Here is a 19,411-nt window from a genome sequence, read left to right as displayed (position 1 = left end):
ATGTTTACATGTTCTCCGAGAGCTAGGGAAACATGCCCACGAATAAAAGCCTGGAATTTGACTTCGGAACCATCTAATTTGGGAGAAGCAGAATGCTGAGATACATTCGCACGTTTCAGTGCTTCCGGAAGCATCAAGTTGAGCAGCCATGAAAGGGGGGCAACAGCTGACAATGAGTTAAGAAGAGGAGTTAGGTGAGTAAAAGCTCCTAGAAGCGTCCTAGGAATTCTGGAGCACAGGCGCTCTAGTCTTGAGAGTCACTGGCGGCCCACGAACCCTTCAGAAGCACGGCCACAGCCGTCGCGCGCCCATCGGCGGCCACCCAAAATGGCGCCGGGGCCCTGCTCGCCCCGCCCCGCCCCTGCCCGGTCTGCGCGCGGCCCTCGCGTTCGCCAGGCGGGGGCGCCAGGGAGGCGGCCGGGAACGCGCGCGTTCTTCTGGCGGCTGCGCGCCTGCGCGAGGGCGGCGGCGGGGGCGGGCTCTCCAGAGCGCCGAGCCGCAGTCCCGGAGCTTGACGTGTCCGCGAAGATGGCGGGCCGGGTGAGTGCCGCCGGGAGCCCAGCTCGATTCGAGGCGGGGGCTCTGGGCTCGCGGGCACCCCGAGATGGCAGCTCCCGTTACAGGGGCGGGGAACTAAGTCTGAGCAAACGGGGCGTTCGAGGGGGCGAGAGGCCAGAGAAGGGCTTGAGAGGGAGAAGGGGGAGCGGTCGCCGGGGATTAACTCTCCCTAGAAACTCCATCTCCTTGGGGAAGCTCGAGTGGAGGGGAAACCCGTGGCCCCCCGTGACTGCTGCATTTCTGTCCCCCGGGGCTTGCTTTCCGGGGCCCTCCCAGCAGCCGCAGAGCGCGCGCCTGCGGGCTCTGAGCTCGGGGGGCTTCTCCGCACCCCTGCCCGGGCGCCTCCGGAGGAGCCGTGAGGAGGACCGCAGAGGATCGCCGGCGGCGACCGGCCCGGCGGTGTGGGTCCTCACGAACCCATTCCTGGCTGCTCCAAAAATTAAAGGGCTGATGAAAGGAGCGGGTGCAAGACTGAGGGCTGAACCCCAGCCATCTGGGACCAGTCAGTGGATTTAGCCGGAGATGATAAGCGTCACGTTTTATTTGTGCAAATGACAAGTCGCTTCCAATGCAGCAAGGGCATGCTGTACATTCAGGGTTTTAAATTTTACTTCCTCCTTCAGCCTCCACGAACGCCGCATAGACTGGGGTTGGCGAGGGCGGGTGATAGGATAAGGCTGGCTCTGCGCTCCATGATTGCAGGTTGAGCTTCAAGCTCTCAGGATGGGTTCTACCAGAGATTACACTGGCCATAAACCTCGGGACATTAGCTGCGTCATTAGAGGCCAAGTATGTGCGAGACTGACTTCTATATACAGGGATATTTGAATAAGTTTGCATTGATTTATGCATATATGCAAATACCGTACCTAAATTAAAGGTAGTGGCAAGTCAGGAGTCAGAAGAGACCGTAGAAGGTCATTTAATTTGGCCTCTTTCTCGTCCTTTTTCCTGTAGCTCCCTGTCAGTCCATGATTGCGCTTCTATCTTTTTTCACCTCAGGAACCTCGCTCCTGTCAGCTGCCCCCTGGAACATGTTCAGGGTTCTCCCATCATAAAACAAATCCTCCTGTAATCCCCACAGGGACCATTCTTTCTCTTCCCACCGTGTAACCAGACCTCTTGATGGACTTGTCTGTATTGTCTCTCCTTTGCGTACCGCCCACTCATGCCTCAGCCCATTGCAGTCTGGGTTCTGGCCCCATCAGCCCACTGCAATGTGCCCCTAAATTTCACCTGCCAGCCCTTGCCGCTCTTCTCGTGGCTTCCGGGAGAGCTTATTTGTTTTCACTCATTCCTCTCTTTTGCCGACTCACCCAGTTATTTTGCTGCTATTACTCAAGGCCATCTCCTCTGTTTTTTTCCCTCAAGCAACCTCTGCCAATCCCCCAGCGCCAACTACTAGCTATATGCCAGTGAATCCCAATAGCCTACCTCTAGTCCAGAACTACGTAACCTTTATGTTTCAGAGTATTAAGTGAAACTGCTTATTTAGAACTCAGGCCCCTCAAGCTCAACATGTTCAAACCTAAACCTGTCGCCTTAACCCACCAAACTAGTATCACTCCTGTGTCTCCTATTTTAGTGAGTTCCATCCAGTTTCCTAGTGCAAAATCCTGGAAGGGGCTGGGTGGGTGGGATGGGCAGGGTCCTTTTAACCTTTACTCTCTTACCATGTTCCCTGCCCCTCTGCTTGTCAGTCAACTTCTTCACTGAGCTCTGCCCTCCCTCCCCTACCCCAAGCATATTATCAAGGACAGAGACTCAGACCCGGGGCATTACTGCTTTGAACTATATCTAAATACCCATTGGATTTGAGTCTTGTCATTTTAACCTCCTAAAAATTTTCTTGAGTCTGTTCACTTCTTTGCTCACACCACTGGCATTTCTGAATTACTGTAGGAGGCTCCTGCGTGGTCAACAGCATTCTGGGCCTCCTCTCATTCAGCCCCCACATTGCTGTTAGATTGACCTTTTTAAACTTCTCCTGTGACCTCCCCCCCCCCACTTCCCTGCGTAAACCCCTCCCTCCATAGCATCCCAGTTCTCTGAAGAGAAGACCAGCCCTTAATGGGTTTTTCTGCGGGCCTTTTCCTGCTTCTCTCTACTCAGACCTCCTTACTCTGCTCCCTAGTAATCTATGCCTTTCAATCCCTTGAACCTGCTGCAACCTGTGTTATCACATAAGACTTTGCATGTGCCGTTTCCTTTTTAAGGATGGCTCTTCCCTCACCCATTGAACTCCTACTGAGATCCCTTCGCTGGTTCTGATCCCACAGCATAACTCAGGATCCTTTGTCAAATGCTCTTGAAAGCCATGTGCCTTTCCTTTAGAGCAGTGGTTCTCAACCTGTGGGTCTCGAATGACCTTTGGGGGTCAAATGACCCTTTCACAGGGGTCGCCCAATTCATAACAGTATCAAAATTACAGTTATGAAGTAACAACAAAAATAATTTTATGGTGGGGGGGTCACCACAACATGAGGAACTGTATGAAAGGGTCAAGGCGTTAGGAAGGTTGAGAACCACTGCTTTAGAGACTTACCTGTTTGCCATTCAGAAGTGTGTCATAGACACTCAACACCATAGCTAGATTTTACCTTCCATGAGAAGCAGGAGCCATGGTACGTCCTTAATCACGACGATCAGCTCTGCTTTTGCACCCTAGGACCTGGAGCTCAGTACATTTGGGTTGAAAATGAGTCAAATCTCTGACTACTCCGGTGACAGAAGGTGCATGTCTCACCATAAAGCCAGCATGTTCTTGGGCCCCACCACTTGTCTGTCAGTTTGTCATACTGTGGTGGCTTGTGTGTTGCTGTGATGCTGACAATTATGTCACTGGTATGTCACATACCAGCAGGATCACCCAAAGTGAGCAGGTTTCAGTGGGGCTTCCGGACTGAGAACAGACTATGAAACAGGATGGGCTGTCTGAGCGAGAGGAATTAGCCACTGGAAACCCTATGTTCTTGTTGTTAGGTGCCATTGAGTTGACTTTATCCCATAGCAACCCCTGTGTACACTAGAACAAAACACTGCGCAGTCCTGTTCCACCCGCACAATTGTTCCTGTGCCTGAGCCCACTGTGTCCATCCACCTCATGAAGGACCTGCCGTTTTGGGGTTTTGTTTTTTTGCTGCCCCTCCACTTTACCAAACATGATGTCCTTCTCCAGGAACTGGTCTCTCATGACAACATGTCCAAAGTAGGTAAGACGAAGTCTTGCCATACTTGCCTCTAAGGAGTACTCTGTCCTTCTAATTCAGATCGGTTTGTCCTTTTAGCAGTCCATGATACTGTCTGTATTCTTCTCCAGCACCACAATTTAAATGCATCGATTCTTCTATGGTCTTACATATTCAGTGCCCAACTTTCACATGCACACGAGGCAATGGAGAATGCCATGGCTTGGGTCAAGCACACCGTAGTCCTCAAATTAACATCTTTGCTCTCCAATGCTTTAGAAAGGTCTTGTGCAGTAGATTTACCTAATGCAATACATCTTTTGATCTCTTTGCTGCTTCCATGAACACTGATTGTGGTGCCAAGTAAGACAAAATCCTTGACAACTTCAACCCTTTCTCCGTTTATCATGAAGTTACCTGTGGGTTCAGTTGTGAGGATTTTCGTCTTCCTTACAATGAGTTGTAATCCACACAGAAGGCTACAATCCTTGATCTTAATGAGCAAGTGCTTCAATTCCTCCTCACTGTACAGCAAGCAAGGCTGCGTCATCTGCAGGCCACAGGTTAATAAGCCTCCCTCCAATCCTGGTGCCCTACTCTTCTCATAATCCAGCTGTTCTGATGATTTACTTAGACATAGATTGAATAAGTATGGTGAGAGGATACAACCCTGACGCACAACTTTCCCAATTTTAAATCAGGCAGCATTCCCTTGTATTCACACAACTCCCTCTCGATCCATGTACGAGTTTTGAATGAGCACAATGAAGTGTTCTGGAATTCCCATTCTTCTCAAGGTTATCCACAGTTTTTTATGGTCCACACAGTCGAATGCCTTTGCATGATCAATAAAACACAAGTAAACATCTTTCTGGTATTCTCTACTTTGAGCCAAGATCCATCTGAAATCAGCAGTGATATCTCGTGTCCACATCTTCTTCTGAATCTGGTCTGAAGTTCTGGAAGCACCCTGTTAATGTGCTGTTGCAACCGTTGTTGGATGAAATTTTTTTTAAAAAAATTTTATTGAGGGCTCTTACAGCTCTTGTAACAATCCATACATCAGTTGTATCAAACATATTTGTACACAGGTTGCCATCATTATTTTCTAGATATTTATTTTCTATTCAGCCCTTATTGTCAGCTCCTCTTCTACCCCACCTCCTCCCACACCCTCAGGGTCCCATGATAAATTGTAAATTATTATTTTCATATCTTCTGATCGACCACTGTCTCCCTTCCCCCATAGTTTCTGTTCCTCCCCCTGGAGAGATGGGGGGTGGGAGCAGTTATGTGTTGATCACTGCAATCAGTTCCCCCTTCACTCCTCTCCTCTCCCCACCTCCCCCCTTCCCTCTTGGTATCGCTGCTCCCATTCTTGTACCTGGGTTCTGTGTGTTGTGAGCTCTTACGTCTTATCTGTACCTGTGCACATGCTTCAGTGTAGCCCGCAGTGAAAGGCAGAACTGGGGTCATGATAGTGGGGGGTGAAAAAGCCTCAGGAACCAGAGGAATATTGTGTGTTTCATTGATGCTTTACTGCACCCTGATTGACTCGTCCCTTCCGAGACCCCTCTGTGAGGGCATGTCCCGTTGTCCACAGATGGGCTTTGGGTCCCTGCTCCAACTTCCCTCGTTCTCAATAATAATGTATTTTTATTTGTTTGTTTAGAGTCTTCTGTTACCTGGTCCCAGCAACACCCATGATTGCACAGAATGGTGTGCTTCTTCCATGTGTTTAACTTCAAGCCTTTAAGACCCCAGATGCTATGTCTTTTGATAACCGGGCACCATTCGTTAGACACATAGACAAAAAGTCAGTTATAAAGTGAACATAATACCATTTACAAGATGGTGTTAGAATGCCAAAATTAAATGAACAAATTAAAAATAAACATTCTCAATAAATAAATGAATAAATGTTCTCCCACCAAAAGGAAATAAACTGTAGCAAGTCTAGCTCTATTTGCTGACTATCAGTAGTTCCCTTACCAGAATATTAAGGCTATTGGATGAAATGATAGACAACCACAGTTGGACTAAAGTTGTACCAATTTTCCAAAGGTTGAAAGCAGTTTCTGAAAATTAAAATCTTGACTTCAATCTCCAAAAGAGAACTATTCACTGCCTCTGAGTCCATGCTGACTCATAGCAACCCTGGAGGACAGAGTAGAACTGAGACTGTACATCTTTATAAGAGTAGAAAGCCTCAGCTTCCTCCTGCCTGAGAAAGGACTGGATAGTAAATTTGTTGTGGTTGGATACAGTCAAGATGGTCCCAATTCATGACAATCCCCGCAAAATCAGATCAAACCCACAGAGAAGGAGGAACTCTGGCCACTGAACCACCACGCCCCTTGATGATTAATTCCACCCCAGTATGTGTCAAGGTATAGTTATACCCCATAGGGTTTCCATGGGCTGATTTTTCAGAAGTAGATCACCAGGCCTTTCTTCCAAGGCACTTCCGGGTGGGCTCAAACTTCCAGCCTTTCTATTCTCTGTCAGATATGTTAACTTGACCCACGGACATCTGTGTTGTCAGGTGCCATCAAGTTCGTTCCAACTCATAGCAACCCTTTGTACAACAAAATGAGACATGGCCTGGTCCTGCTCAGCCTCACAGTTGTTGCCATTTTGAATCCACTGTTAAGGCCACTGTGTCAGTCAATCTTGTTCTGAGCCTTTCTCGTTTTCTCTGACCCTCTACTTGACCAAACATAATGTCCTGTCCTTCTCCAGGGATTGGCCCTTCCTGATTGTGTGTCAGAAGTATGCGAGACGCAGTCTCATCATCCTTCGAAGGAGCATTCTGTACTTCCTTCAAAACAAATTTGTTTGCTCCTCATGGCTGTCTGTGGTGTTCCGTATCCTTCAGCAGTACCACAATTCAAAGGCATCTGTCTTCCCTATTTGTTGTCCAGCTTTCAAGAATCTGAGGTGACTGGAAATACAATGGCTTGTGTTAAGTGTACCTTAGTCTTCAAAGTGATGTCTTTGCCCTAGTCTTCATTGTGTCCTTGTAACTAGCTGGTGAACTAAGTGGCAGTATCAGTCTGACCGGAGTTCAAATTCTGGCCATACATGCTGCCGACATGAACCTGGGCAAGGTATTGGGCCTCTTCTCTGGTTAACATCTATCTTGCTGCGCTTTGTCAGGGTTAAACGAGGTGCGTTTGTAGTTAAACGGTGGTCTATGAAGTGCACTCACCAGCATTAGCCCAGAGGGTCTCCAGCAGCGTGTTCAAGGGCTAGTCTCACTGCCTCCTTGGACCCTTTCTTAATGTCCTGAGTGCAGACACAGAAGTGCTGATGATCCAGAATCGGCCGCATACACTCCTAAAGGTCCACAAACAGACCTTGAACTATTATAGGCTTTTCCTTCCCTGTCATTTTTCTGTTGTTGTTGTTGTTTTGTTGTCTTGTTTTTGTGCATATTTTTTGTCTTTGCATGACTTTCTCAATAAGATAGGTGGGATAAACAATCTGAAGGGGAAAACAACTGGACCAATAGTTCAAGGAGGATGCAGGGGAAAGGAAGTGGTGCTAACAAGCCCAGGAACAAGGGAACAACAATGATATAAAGTCAGTGGCGAGGAGGGTGTAGGACACCTGGTAGGGCTTGATCAAGGGCAATCTAACCGAGAAGAATTACTGAAACCCAAATGAAGGCTGAACATGATAGTGGGACAAGAGGAAAGTAAAAGGAAATAGAGGAAAGAACTAGGAGGCAAAGGGCATTTATAGAGGTCTAAATACAGGCATGTACACATGTAAACATATTTATATATGACGATGGGGAAATAGACCTATGTTCATATATCTATAGGTTTACTATTAAGGTAGCAGGTGAACATTGGGCATCTACTCAAGTACTCCCTCAATACAAGAACACTTTGTTCTATTTCACTGGCATTCTCTGATGCTCACCTTCCCAACACAATCGCTGAAGACAAAGTGGGTGCATAAGCAAATGTGGTGAAGAAAGCTGATGGTGCCCGGCTATCAAAAGATATAGTGTCTGGGGTCTTAAAGGCTTGAATATAAACAAGCAGCTATCTAGCTGAGAAGCAATAAAGCCCACATGGAAGAAGTACACTAGCCAGCGTGATCATGAGGTATAGATAGGATCAGGTATCAGGCATCAAAGACCCAGAACAAAAAATCATATTGTGAATGGTAGGGGTGGGGGAGAGGAAGTGGAGACCCAAAGCCCATTTGTAGGCAATTGGACCTCCCCTTACAGAAGGGATGGGAGGAGACGAGCCAGTCAGGGTGCAGTATAGTACCAATGAAGCATACAACTCTTCTCTGGTTCTTTATTACTTCCTGTCTCCACTGTCACAACCCCCATTCTACTCTACAAATCTGCCTAGACCAGAGCTCTTATCCAGGTACAGATAAGAGCTGGAAACACAGGGAATCCAGGACAGATAAACCTCTCAGGACCAATATTGAGAGTAGCGATACCATGAGGGTAAGGGTAAGGTGGGAGAAAGAGGGAACCAGTCACAATGACCTACCTATAATCCCCTCCCAGGGGGATGGACAACAGAAAAGTGGGTGAAAGGAGACATTGGTCAGCGTAAGACATGAAAAAATAATAATTTATAAATTATCAAGGGTTTGTGAGGGAGGGGGGGAAATGAGAAGCTGATACCAAGAGCTCAAGTAGAAAGAAAATGTTTTGAAAATGATGATAGCAACAAAAATACAAATGTGCTTGATGCAATGGATGGATTTATGGATTGTGATAAGAGTTGTGTGAGCCCTCAGTAAAATGATTAAAATAAATAATGAAAAAAATAAGAAGTGCTGATGATCACACTACAGATGAGAGCTACAGTGTTGCATAACATGGAAGAAACAAAAAAACCTTCAATTTAAAAAAGAATTAGCCTATGTGGACAAAAAGAAAAATCACACATCCGTAGAACCGGAATAAGGGAGTTGATTTTAAAAGAACATGATATTTTCCCTCGAATACAAGCTCAGTATGTGCCAGCGTGTGATGCATGGGAGAAAAAGGCAAATACCATTTTATCCCCCTATTAATGATGAGGGTCACCAGTTCAAGGCAATAATGTTTCAAGAGCATTTTGTACATATTGCCGTGTACTGTTAGGGTTCATTTCAGAAAGAATGTTGACCACACAGCATTTCCAGAGAAAGATCACATGTAAGTTCAGGATAAAGCTGAAGAAAACTGAAGTGCACTGGAGTCAAAATACGAACTTGAGGCTATCCCACCTGAATTTCCAGAACAGATTCGACACATTAAGCACGAATGACAAGACCTGAGTTGCTGTGGGAGGACATCAAGACCATCATTCATGAAGAAGGCAAAAGGGCATTCAGAAGACAGGAAAGAAAGACAAGATCAAAATAGATGTCAGAAGAGACTGAAAAAAAGCAAACGGAAGAAAGGATGAAGTTAAGCAGCTGAAAGAAAATTTCAAAGGGCAGCCCGAGAAGACAAATAGTACAACCAAATGTGCAAGGACCTGGAATTTGGAAACAAAAGGGAAGAACAGGCTCAATATCTGAAACCGAAAGAACTCGAGAGAAAATTCAAGCCTGGAATTGCGATTTTCAGTGATTCTGTGGGTGAACTCTTGAATGACGCAGGAAGCATCGAAACAAGATGAAAAGAACGCACGGAGCCCCCGTGCCAGAAAGAACTGGTCGACAGCCCGCCGTTTCAGGAGGTGGCACATGAGCAAGAAGCAGTGATGCTGTACCGAATGCGTTAGCCAAAAACAAGGCTCTAGCAATTGAAATGTTTCGGAAAGCTGAAGAAGCCCTGGAAGCACTCACTCGTTTACGCCAGGAAATCTGGAAGACAGCTACTTGGCCAGCTGACTAGAAGAGATCCGTATTTGTGCCCATTCCAAAGAAAGGTGCCCAACAGAGTGCTCAGACAACAAAACGATATCCTGATATCGCACACAAATAAAATTGTACTTCAAATCATCTAACGCAGTGGTTCTTAACCTGTGGCTCATGACCCCTTTGGGGGTCAAACAACCCTTTCACGGGGGTCTCCTGATTCATAACAGTAGCAAAATGACAGTGATGAAATAGCAATGAAAATAATTTAATAGTTGGGGGGAGTCACCACCACAAGAGGACCTGTATGAAAGGGTCGCAGCAGTAGGAAGGTTGAGAACCACTGCTTTACAGGGTCACTAAGTTGCTCAGTAGCAGTAGGTTTGAATTCTTCCACCACAAGGTGCTAGTGATGCAGCCGGTTAAGTATTGGACTGCTAATCACAGGGTCCACAGCTGAAACCCCTCAGTGACTTCCTGAGAGAAAGAGGAGGCTTTCTGCTGTAGGACTTGGCATCTCACAAACTGACAAGGACAGCCTGACTCCACTGTCCAGTGTCCCTGTGAGCCCGAGTCCGAATCAGTTAGGTGGCAGTGAGTTTGGTTGGAGTTGCGTGAGTCGGATCCACTCTGTGGCAGTGGGTGGAGTGTCCTCCCACAACTACCTACTGCAAAGAAAGGGGGAAAGGTCTTCACACTGCTTGAATTTTTCTGGTACTGTATCTTGTTAAACTGCCAGAAATCTCACTAGAGGATCAGCAGTTCCTTTCTGAAAATACGCATACATTAATGCAAATGTGCTTTCTAAATCCCAACACCTCGCTGCAGTCATCTGCTGCAAAGAAATGGGAGTATGATGATGCTCAACTGGCAGCTAAGGGACGGAAAACCGCCCCAAGAGTTGAAACGACCATAGAAAATTGTCCCCGCGGTGACTCATTCCCACCTTTTGACTAGGGTGCGCTCTGCAGCTACTGCGTTTGCTTATAAACGGCAGGCTTGTGGCCACCGGCAAAACAGGTCTATTGATCCCATTTGTTTTGTGCCTCTGTGTCACATTTGGTAGTTCTCAAATGATGTCAGTCTTTTATCACACTGTGATTATTGCCCACTTCACCTAAGCCATTGCCCTCAATTCGATACTGACTCAGAGCAACCTGGTGTGGCATTTTCCTGGCTGTAAATCTACAGTACAATGTAAACGTAACTTTTATCTGCACGGGGAATTCAAAGCCTTTCTGCACTTGCTTTATTGCAGTGTTCGTTTTCCTGCAGTGGTTTGGAGTGCAGCCTGCTGTACCACCACAGTATCCATCCTGTATATTTACTCTCAGCTAGGAATTGCAAAGCCACTGAAGAAGCTGTGCAGCTAGGCGAGAAACCTAGCCATTCCTAACGCTTTATTGATGAATGGTGTTATTTCCAAACGAACAGCACGAGCTATAAAAATTGGGCCTAACCCACGTGCAACACCACAAATCTAAACATCGAATATAAAGTATTGAGTCATCGTATTTCCTAAATCAAAGTTTTGGTGTCCTAAACACATCAGCTTTCTGCAATACTGTATACAGCAACCCCAAGGTTGGTAGTTCAAACCCACCAACGGTTCCACACGAGCAAGTTGAGGCGATCTGCTTCAGTAAAGATTCACAGCCTTGGAAACGCTAGGTAGGGTCACTATGAGGCGGAATCGACTGTAGAAGTGGGTCTGGTTTGAGGGTTTAGCAGAGATTTAGCACAGTATCTGTAAATGTAGGTCATACCATTTAGAATATAAAATTGAACTCTGAAAAGCAAAATAAGTAGTTGCTTCATTCTGGAACTCAGGAATTTATGCATATGATGGCGATGCAAGGGAACTTCGAAACGTTTGTAGAAAAGTACCATTATCTTTCAACACAATTTTTACACAGATTTTTTTAACAATTTATTGGGGCTCATACAATTCTTATCACAGTTCATACATATACATACATCAATTGTATAAAGCACATCTGTACAGTCTTTGCCCTAATCATTTTTTTCTCCTCTTTTCTTTTTTTACATTTTATTAGGGACTCATACAACTCTTATCACAATCCATACATATACATAACATCAATTGTATAAAGCACATCCATACATTCCCTGCCCCAATCATTCTCAAGGCATTTGCTCTCCACTTAAGCCCCTTGCATCAGGTCGTCTTTTTTTTTTCCACTCCCTCTCCTTTCCCCCCTCCTTCATGTGCCCTTGGTAATTTATACATCGTATTTTGTCATATCTTGCCCTATCCGGAGTCTCCCTTCCCCCCTTCTCTGCTGTCCCTCTCCCAGGGAAGCGGTCACATGTGGATCCTTGTAATCAGTTCCCCCTTTCCAACCCACTCACCCTCCACTCTCCCAGCATCGTCCCTCACACCCTTGGTCCTGAAGGTATCATCCACCCTGGATTCCCTGTACCTCCAGCCCTCATATGTACCAGTGTACAGCCTCTGTCCTATCCAGCCCTGCAAGGTAGAATTCGGATCATGGTAGTTGGGTGGAGGAAGCATCCAGGATCTGGGGGAAAGCTGTGTTCTTCATCGGTATACACAGATTTTTTTAAGCCCCCTTGCCTACTTTTAATCAGGTATGTGAAGACTAGCAGAGTAAGAGGAGAGTATGCAGTCTTACTCTGGAAAAAGCCATGAATCGACAACAGGACATTGGCGATACTCTGGACTATGCTGCTGCTTTTAAAGCTCCGTTCTCTGGGGGGGCATCTTAGATAAAGATCTCTTAGTAAGAACCTTTTTCATACAGCAGTCATAACACCAACCATTGTTGCATGGGCTCTGAGACCTCTCTCTCTCTGGTCTTGACTTCAATTTTCTGATGATTTTATCTAATTGGCCCCTCCCCCCTTTTAAAAATAAGACAACTGAATAGTCCTTGAGTGATTATAACTACTAGAAGCCCTCGGCATTTCAAGTAGATGTTAACTCATATGTCGTAGTGAGAAGCCACTCAGACCTTACAAGGAACTTTCGAGGATTTATTCACCTTTCGAAGATCCATTCCAATGGAGAACACGGGACCACCGAAGGAAAACTGATGCGCCTCAAATGCAGGAGCACGGGGACGCATTCTTAAGGAGTTAGGACAGAGAAACTAAATTCGACCATTTGACTGGACATGATGTGTTTAGCTTAATACACAGTGAGGGCGAGGACACTTCTCAGAAACAGCTCACGCAAGTGAAACCTTTCAGGGAATCTCAGAGCTGAGAGTGGAGCCAAGACCTTATTCCTGATCCATTGTTTCTGCATTTTCCTTTCCTTTACATTTTATTAGGAGCTCTTACAGTTATTAAGAGTTCCATTAGATCAAGCATAATTGGACAGTTGCTGCCATCATCATCTTCAGTGTATTTTTTTTCTTGAACTCCTTGATATCAGCTCCCCTTTATCCTTTCCCTCCCCCATGCAGTTTAATTTTTTTTAAAGCGTTTTAGTGGCACTTCATCTATATGTCATACTATTCGATAATTCAATCTTATCAAGAAAAGTTGTACAATCAGCACCACAATCAATTCTAGAATATGTTCTTCTTGTAAAGACTATAGCTGCATATGGGAGTAGAAAGCCCAGCCTTTCTCCCATGGAGCTACCGCTGTTTTTGAACTGCCAACCATGCGGATCATAGCCCAACACATAGCTATGACACCACCAGGGCTCCATCATTTTTATTATAAAAGGAAAGTTTCTTGAGGTCATCTCATAGAAAAAGTATTTGTCGATCGTGAGAAGTAGTGTATTTTAGCATGACTGCCATAAAGCACCCCTCAAAATCTCTATCTGTGGTTGCTAACGGGATAATGAGCCTAGAGATCAGACATAGTGAACTTAAGGTAGACTTTTGAATGTAGCAGAAACATTAGTTCCAGTATTTCCGGTTCATGAAATTTCTCTTGTATACATGTATGCCTTAAGAAGTTCCAAACATGCTAAAATGTCCAAGTCACGAGATACCCAGGCCCCAGTGCTCTACACCCAGACTTAAGAAATGTGAACTTAAGGTGACATTTGTTTCAGATTTTTTAAAATTAGAAATAAAACATTACAGATCTTACTGAGGTCCCCTTGTATCCTTTCTTGACTTCACTGACCTTGAAGTTATCTACTGTCCTCGAGTTGATGAAGAGACACTGTCTACACCTACATGTCTTTATGCCCATCATTGTTTGTGTTTTTAAAATGTGTATAACGGCGTCAAATTGACTATGTTCTTCTGCAGCCTGCATTCGTTCATTTAACATCATTTTCAAACTCTTTGACGTACACGGTGCCAATTCTGTCCCACTACTGTGCAGTATTCTGTTTTGTGACTATATCACAATTATCCATTTTCTTATCAGAGGACAATTTAGGTGGTTTCCAATTCCCTTTTCTCTGGAATACACATTCTCCTCTATGTCTCCCGGTATACAGATAAAAGAGTTTCTTTACGGTCTATGTCTGGAGGTAGAATTTCTGGATAAGAAGTTGTATTCATCTCCACCTAGTTAAACCAGGTTACAGGCTCACTACCAATACCTGGGTGTCCGTTACTAATAACTGCAGACACTTTCATCTGAACCAGTTTGGTAGATGTGAAGCTGCGGGTTTAAATGTGTGCTTTTCTCCTCGTCTCATCTTGATCGTTCAGGTCTGATCTTCGGTCAGTTAACTTTGTATGTCCTTGACCCATTTTGCCCTTTTGGGCCGTTGGTACCTTTCTCCTCACCCTGTTGAGTTTGTCACTTTTGGGGTGTGCATGTAGAGGAAGGGAGTGCTTTGGGTTCTTAGTCTTTGTTAGTTGCAAATAGCTTCTCCCTGTGAGGACCTTTTTGCGCAGAGTTGAGATTTAAATTTTATGAGAGAAACAGCTGCTCAGATTTTAAGCTTTTGACCTGCACGTCTGTTTGCTTTTCAAGGGGCATTGCCCACCCTGAAGTGACGAAGCTTTTCTTCTAAAGCTTTAAAGTTGCACGGTTCACGTTTTGGAGCTCTACTGCAGCTGGAACTTATTTGTGTATTTGGTGTGAATTATGATGCTAATTTTGGCTTTCCCATGTGTTCATCCAGTTGCCCGAGGTCGTCCTTTCCCTCCATTGCCTGGTAGTGCTGTTTCTGTTTTAGACCCAGCCTCTTGGGAATGTGCCTCCAGGCCTTGACTGTATTCTCTTTCCTTGCCTGCTGGTCTCCAGACTGCTGTGCGTGCATCCACACTGCTGTTTCAATTGCCGCAGCTTGACAACTTGTCTTGCTACGTGGTCCTTAGAGCGCCTTCCGTTTTGCCTTCACTTGGCATTTCTTGACCTTTTACTTTTTCCACAGGAATTTCAAGAGCAACTCAATTCCCTTTTTTTCCCTTTAATGTACATGCTTCATCTCTTGGTATTGATTTTGGTCTACGTTTTTTCCCCCTTGTTTTTTATAAGGACAGATGCAAAAAGATTGTCGATAAAACTCAGCTGCTTTCTTTTCTGAATGTGCTAATTAATTTATCACAATTTTGTGCTCTATAGATTTGAAGCCAAATTAGCGATGTCTGAGTAATGCCAAGTATTTTTGTCCTTTGCTAAATTCAGAGGAAGTGTTAACAAACAGTGCTGGTGGATCTTGCACTGGTCGTGTGTGTGTGTGTGTGTGTGTGTGTGTGTGCGTGTGCGTGTCTTTAGTAGAGAGGGGAATGAGAAAGTTATTAAGTTTAGGTTTAAGGAAAACCCTGTAAGTTACAGGCATTATTTAAATCCATCATTCATTTACTTTGTGTTGTCATGAAACGTTAACATCTTTCAGGTCCTTGCTGTCGCTGTTCTTTTTTTAAGTGTGAAGTGGTTTTGGTGTTACGTGCTTGTGAACGAACATTCTCTTAGTTGGTTTCACACGCAATAAAAACGGCAAGTTTTACTAATTCTAGGTCTTCCAAAGGACATCTGTGTTGGGGAGTTCTGTAGTTACTTTTTCCCTAGAGAATAATATTGACCACATTTTTTAAGATGATATAGTTGTTCCTGTAGGTTAACCTAGGGCCTGGCACGAAGGTATTATTCAGTGAAAGATTGCAGAATCAGTGAATACACGAGTCATTTATTTCTGAATACTTTAATAAGTTATCATTTCCGACAGTGTCTATAGTTTGAATTTTAATGCTGTCTTTTTGCCACGCCCTTGAGTACTCTAACTAATAATGTCTATTCGAGTATCCCCGTCATGGATAGCATCGCTTAGATCAAACGTTACACCACTGCTGGCCTCCAACAAAGGGCCTCCTTTTCCTCATGAAGCTGTTTAATCTGAAAATGTTTGCATGTGGCCTTCAGGTAAGTCACTATCATACATAATATAAATTTAATATATCTACAAGGTGACATGATGAAGTGGACCAGAGCACCATTAAAGCCTGTTTTCCATACATTGCTTTCTTCTATCTTGGAAGGGAAGTGTCAGTATTGCTGTTTTTACGGTTTATTTCGCTTTACTTGTTACAGTGCAAGGAGCTGTGGTGGTTTGTGGGCTCTGACTTGGGCTACGAACTTCAAGGTCACAGTTCGAAGCCGCTCTGCCAGCGAAAGCTTAGGCTTTGTACTCTTGGGAGGATCTGCAGTCTCGGGCACGGACACTTTGACTCTGCTCGCTGGCTCTCTGTGAGTTGGAGTCCACATGATGGCAGTGAGGGTGTGTTTGTTTTATTTGTAGTGTAGTGCAGGACTTTGAACCATTTCACTCTGGTTCAACACCCTCCTGAGAGTTCTGTCCAGCCCAACATTTCTTGGTGAAATGTTGATTCCGATTCAGTGTATCTAGGTGGAAATGCAAGTTTTCAGTTGGGGGATGAAGCAGGGTGAACTATTTTCCACCCAGAACACGGCCATCAATCGGTTGGGACTCACAGCCACCCCGTGGGGCCGAGTAGAACTGCTCCACAGGTTTCTGGGCGGTGAGTCTTTATGGAAGCAGAAGGTGACCTCTTTTGGGAGTCACTGGTGAACTTGTACCGCTGACCTTTTGGTTAGCACCCTGGTACAATGGTGCTCAGTGTGTGGTTTGCAGACCCGCAGCATCAGTGTCACCTGACACTGGTTTAAAAACAAAATACTCAGTGCCATTGAGTTGGTTCCGACTCATAGCTACCCCCTAAGACAGGTAGAACTGCCCTTGTGGGTTTCCTAGACTGGAATATCTTTCCCCGTGTAGTGGCTGCTGGTTTTACACTGCTGACCCTTGGTTAGCCACCCAGCGGCTGCTCACTGCCCCCACTGAGGCTCCTGAGAACCTGTTAGAAATACAGATTCTCCCGCTCACCTTAGACGGCCTCATTTAGACAATCTTGGGATATGGGGCCCGGCACTCTGTTCTGCGAAGTTGACAGTGATTCTGATGATGCCAGCATTCAGAACCATTGACTTAAAACTCGCCTTTTGGGCTCTTTGATGTAGTGCCTCCACCTCCCTTGCTTTTCAAAAGGTTTGTACACACCCATGTTCATCACCGCAATAGTCTTTCAGCACTCGTACACTGGGATACTGCACAGTGAGAGAGGTAGGCTGAGGCCTGGCTGCAGGGCTCCTCCTCTCTCGTCTGCAGCGGGGAGGCTGGAGTGTGGGAGCACCAACGTCTAGGTCTCAGTGACCTGGGCGTCAAGCTCATGTCACCCTCGGACTTCAACTACAGTTTCTGGTTTCGACATTCATCCATGCTTTGCAGTGGTGCTTAACAGGAATGATCGTCCAGTCACTAAAAATAACCAAGGCTCTCCTTTCTGAACTTTGTTGAGGTGTAACTTCCATACAACAAAAGGTAGTCAAGCTGTAGAACATGTGCATCACCCAGAGCAGTTCCCTCGTCCTCCCCAGACAACCACGGGTTTTCCTTTTTCCGGCCCCATCTAGATTCCTTTTGCCTCTCTCAAGCACGCGTGACGCCAGATGCATGTAGTCAGGTACAGGGTGAACTCTTACTGTGTGTGGCTGCCTTTCTCAACATATCGTTCTTTCGACTGGTTCTCTGGTCACAGTGAGTTTTGTCATAAAAACTGTTCCGCTTGAACCTCGTTTTTTGTAATGGCCAATTTAAGAGAACAGTGTGCGGCTGAGAAACTTTGTTTCCTGTTCGGGAAAAAGGCTACAGAAACTGTTGTGATGCTGAGCACCGCTTACAAGGACAGCGCTATGGGACAAACCCAAGTGTATGGGTGGATTTCTCCTTTGAAAAAAGGTGAAATGTTGATGAAGGACAAACCTCGTTCTGGATATCCATGAACTTCCCAAAGGGACGTAAATGTCAACCAGTAGTGCATTTGGAGTTCATTCCACCAGGTCAGACTGTTAGTCAAGCTTTTTATATTTAGAGGTTCTGAAAGATTGCTTAACCATGTGCAACAAAAAAAGGCCTTGTTTGTGGTAGATGGGGTACTGGTTTTGCCACCACAACAATGCACCTGTTCATACAACCATCTCAGTGTGCCAGTTTTTGGCGAAAAACAGATTGCTTCAATTGCCCCACACACTGTACTCACCTGACCTTGCTCTGTGATTTCTTTTTGTTTCTGTAAATGAAGAGGGACATGAAAGGACAGCAATTTGATGACATAGAAGAGGTGAAGAAAAAAAACGAGGGAGGTCAATGCAAGAACACTTTGTTCTATTAAACTGGCATTCCTTGATGCTCACCTTCCCGACACCATCGCTGAAGACAAATGGGTGCATAAGCAAATGTAAAGAAAGCTGATGGTGCCCGGCTATCAAAAGATACAGCATCTGGGGTCTTAAAGGCTTGAAGGTAAACAAGCGGCTCTCTAGCTGAGAAGCAACAAAGTCCACATGGAAGAAGCACACCAGCCTATCTGATCACGAGGTGTTGATGGGATCAGGTATCAGGCATAAAAAAAAAAACCCACAAAAAATCATATCATTGTGAATGAGGGGGAGTGCAGATTGGGAACCCGAAGCCCATCTGTAGGCAGCTATACATCCCCTTACAGAAGGTTGGCTGGGAGGAGATGAGCCAGTCAGGGTGCAGTATAGCAACAATGAAACATACAATTTTCCTCTAGTTCTTTAATGCTTCCCCACCACTCTCATGATCCCAGTTCTACTACCTTACAAATCCAGCTAGACCGGAGGATGTACTCTAGTATAGATAGCAACTGGAAACACAGGAAATCCAGGACAGATGATCCCTTCAGGACCAGTGGTGAGAGTGGCAATACTGGGAGGATGGAAGGAAGGTGGGGTAGAAAGGGGGAACCATTTACAAGGATCTATATTTAATTCCCTCCCTGGAGGGGCGAATAACAGAAGAGTGGGTGAAGAGAGACGTCGGACAGTGTAAAATATGACAAATAATAATAACATAAATTACCAAGAGTTCATGAGTGAGGGGTGGGGAGGGAGAGGGAAAATGAAGAGCTGATACCAAGGGCTCAAGTGGAAAGCAAATATTTTGAGAATGATGATGGCAACAAATGTACAAATGTGCTTGACACAATGGATGTATGGGTGGATTGTGATAAGAGTTGTATGAGCCCCCAATAAAATGATTTTTTTAAAGTTTTAAAAAATGGGAGTAGGGTGAGGGAGAGAAGAAAAAGGAGTGGATACCAAGGGCTCAAATAGAAAGTAAATGTTTAGAAAATGATGATGGCAACATATGTACAAATATGCTTGATACAATTAGTGTGTGAAATGTTGTAAGAGCTGTAAGAGCCCCCAATAAAATGATTTTTTTTAAGAAAAAAAGAGGGAGGTGCTGTCAGCCAGCCAAACAGATGAGTTTGGAAAATATTTCCAAGAATGGAATTGCAGATTTGACAGATGTATTAAGTGTG

At 45.1% G+C, this 19,411-nt stretch overlaps 1 protein-coding gene across 1 annotated transcript in view; it reads left to right on the top strand.

Moving 5' to 3' along the window:
• The first annotated feature begins 465 nt into the window (after positions 1 to 465).
• The window catches only part of NSF (N-ethylmaleimide sensitive factor, vesicle fusing ATPase), a 138,075-nt gene continuing 119,129 nt past the window's right edge, over positions 466 to 19,411 (top strand). The window contains exon 1 of the mRNA XM_075562010.1: positions 466 to 540. Within this exon, the coding sequence (XP_075418125.1) occupies positions 529 to 540 (12 nt within the window). The 5' untranslated portion in view covers positions 466 to 528. The remainder of the gene's footprint in view (positions 541 to 19,411) is intronic.

This window comes from Tenrec ecaudatus, chromosome 10 (assembly GCF_050624435.1).
Source record: "Tenrec ecaudatus isolate mTenEca1 chromosome 10, mTenEca1.hap1, whole genome shotgun sequence".
NCBI lineage: Eukaryota > Metazoa > Chordata > Mammalia > Afrosoricida > Tenrecidae > Tenrec > Tenrec ecaudatus.
This window is presented reverse-complemented; position numbering and strand designations above follow the sequence as displayed.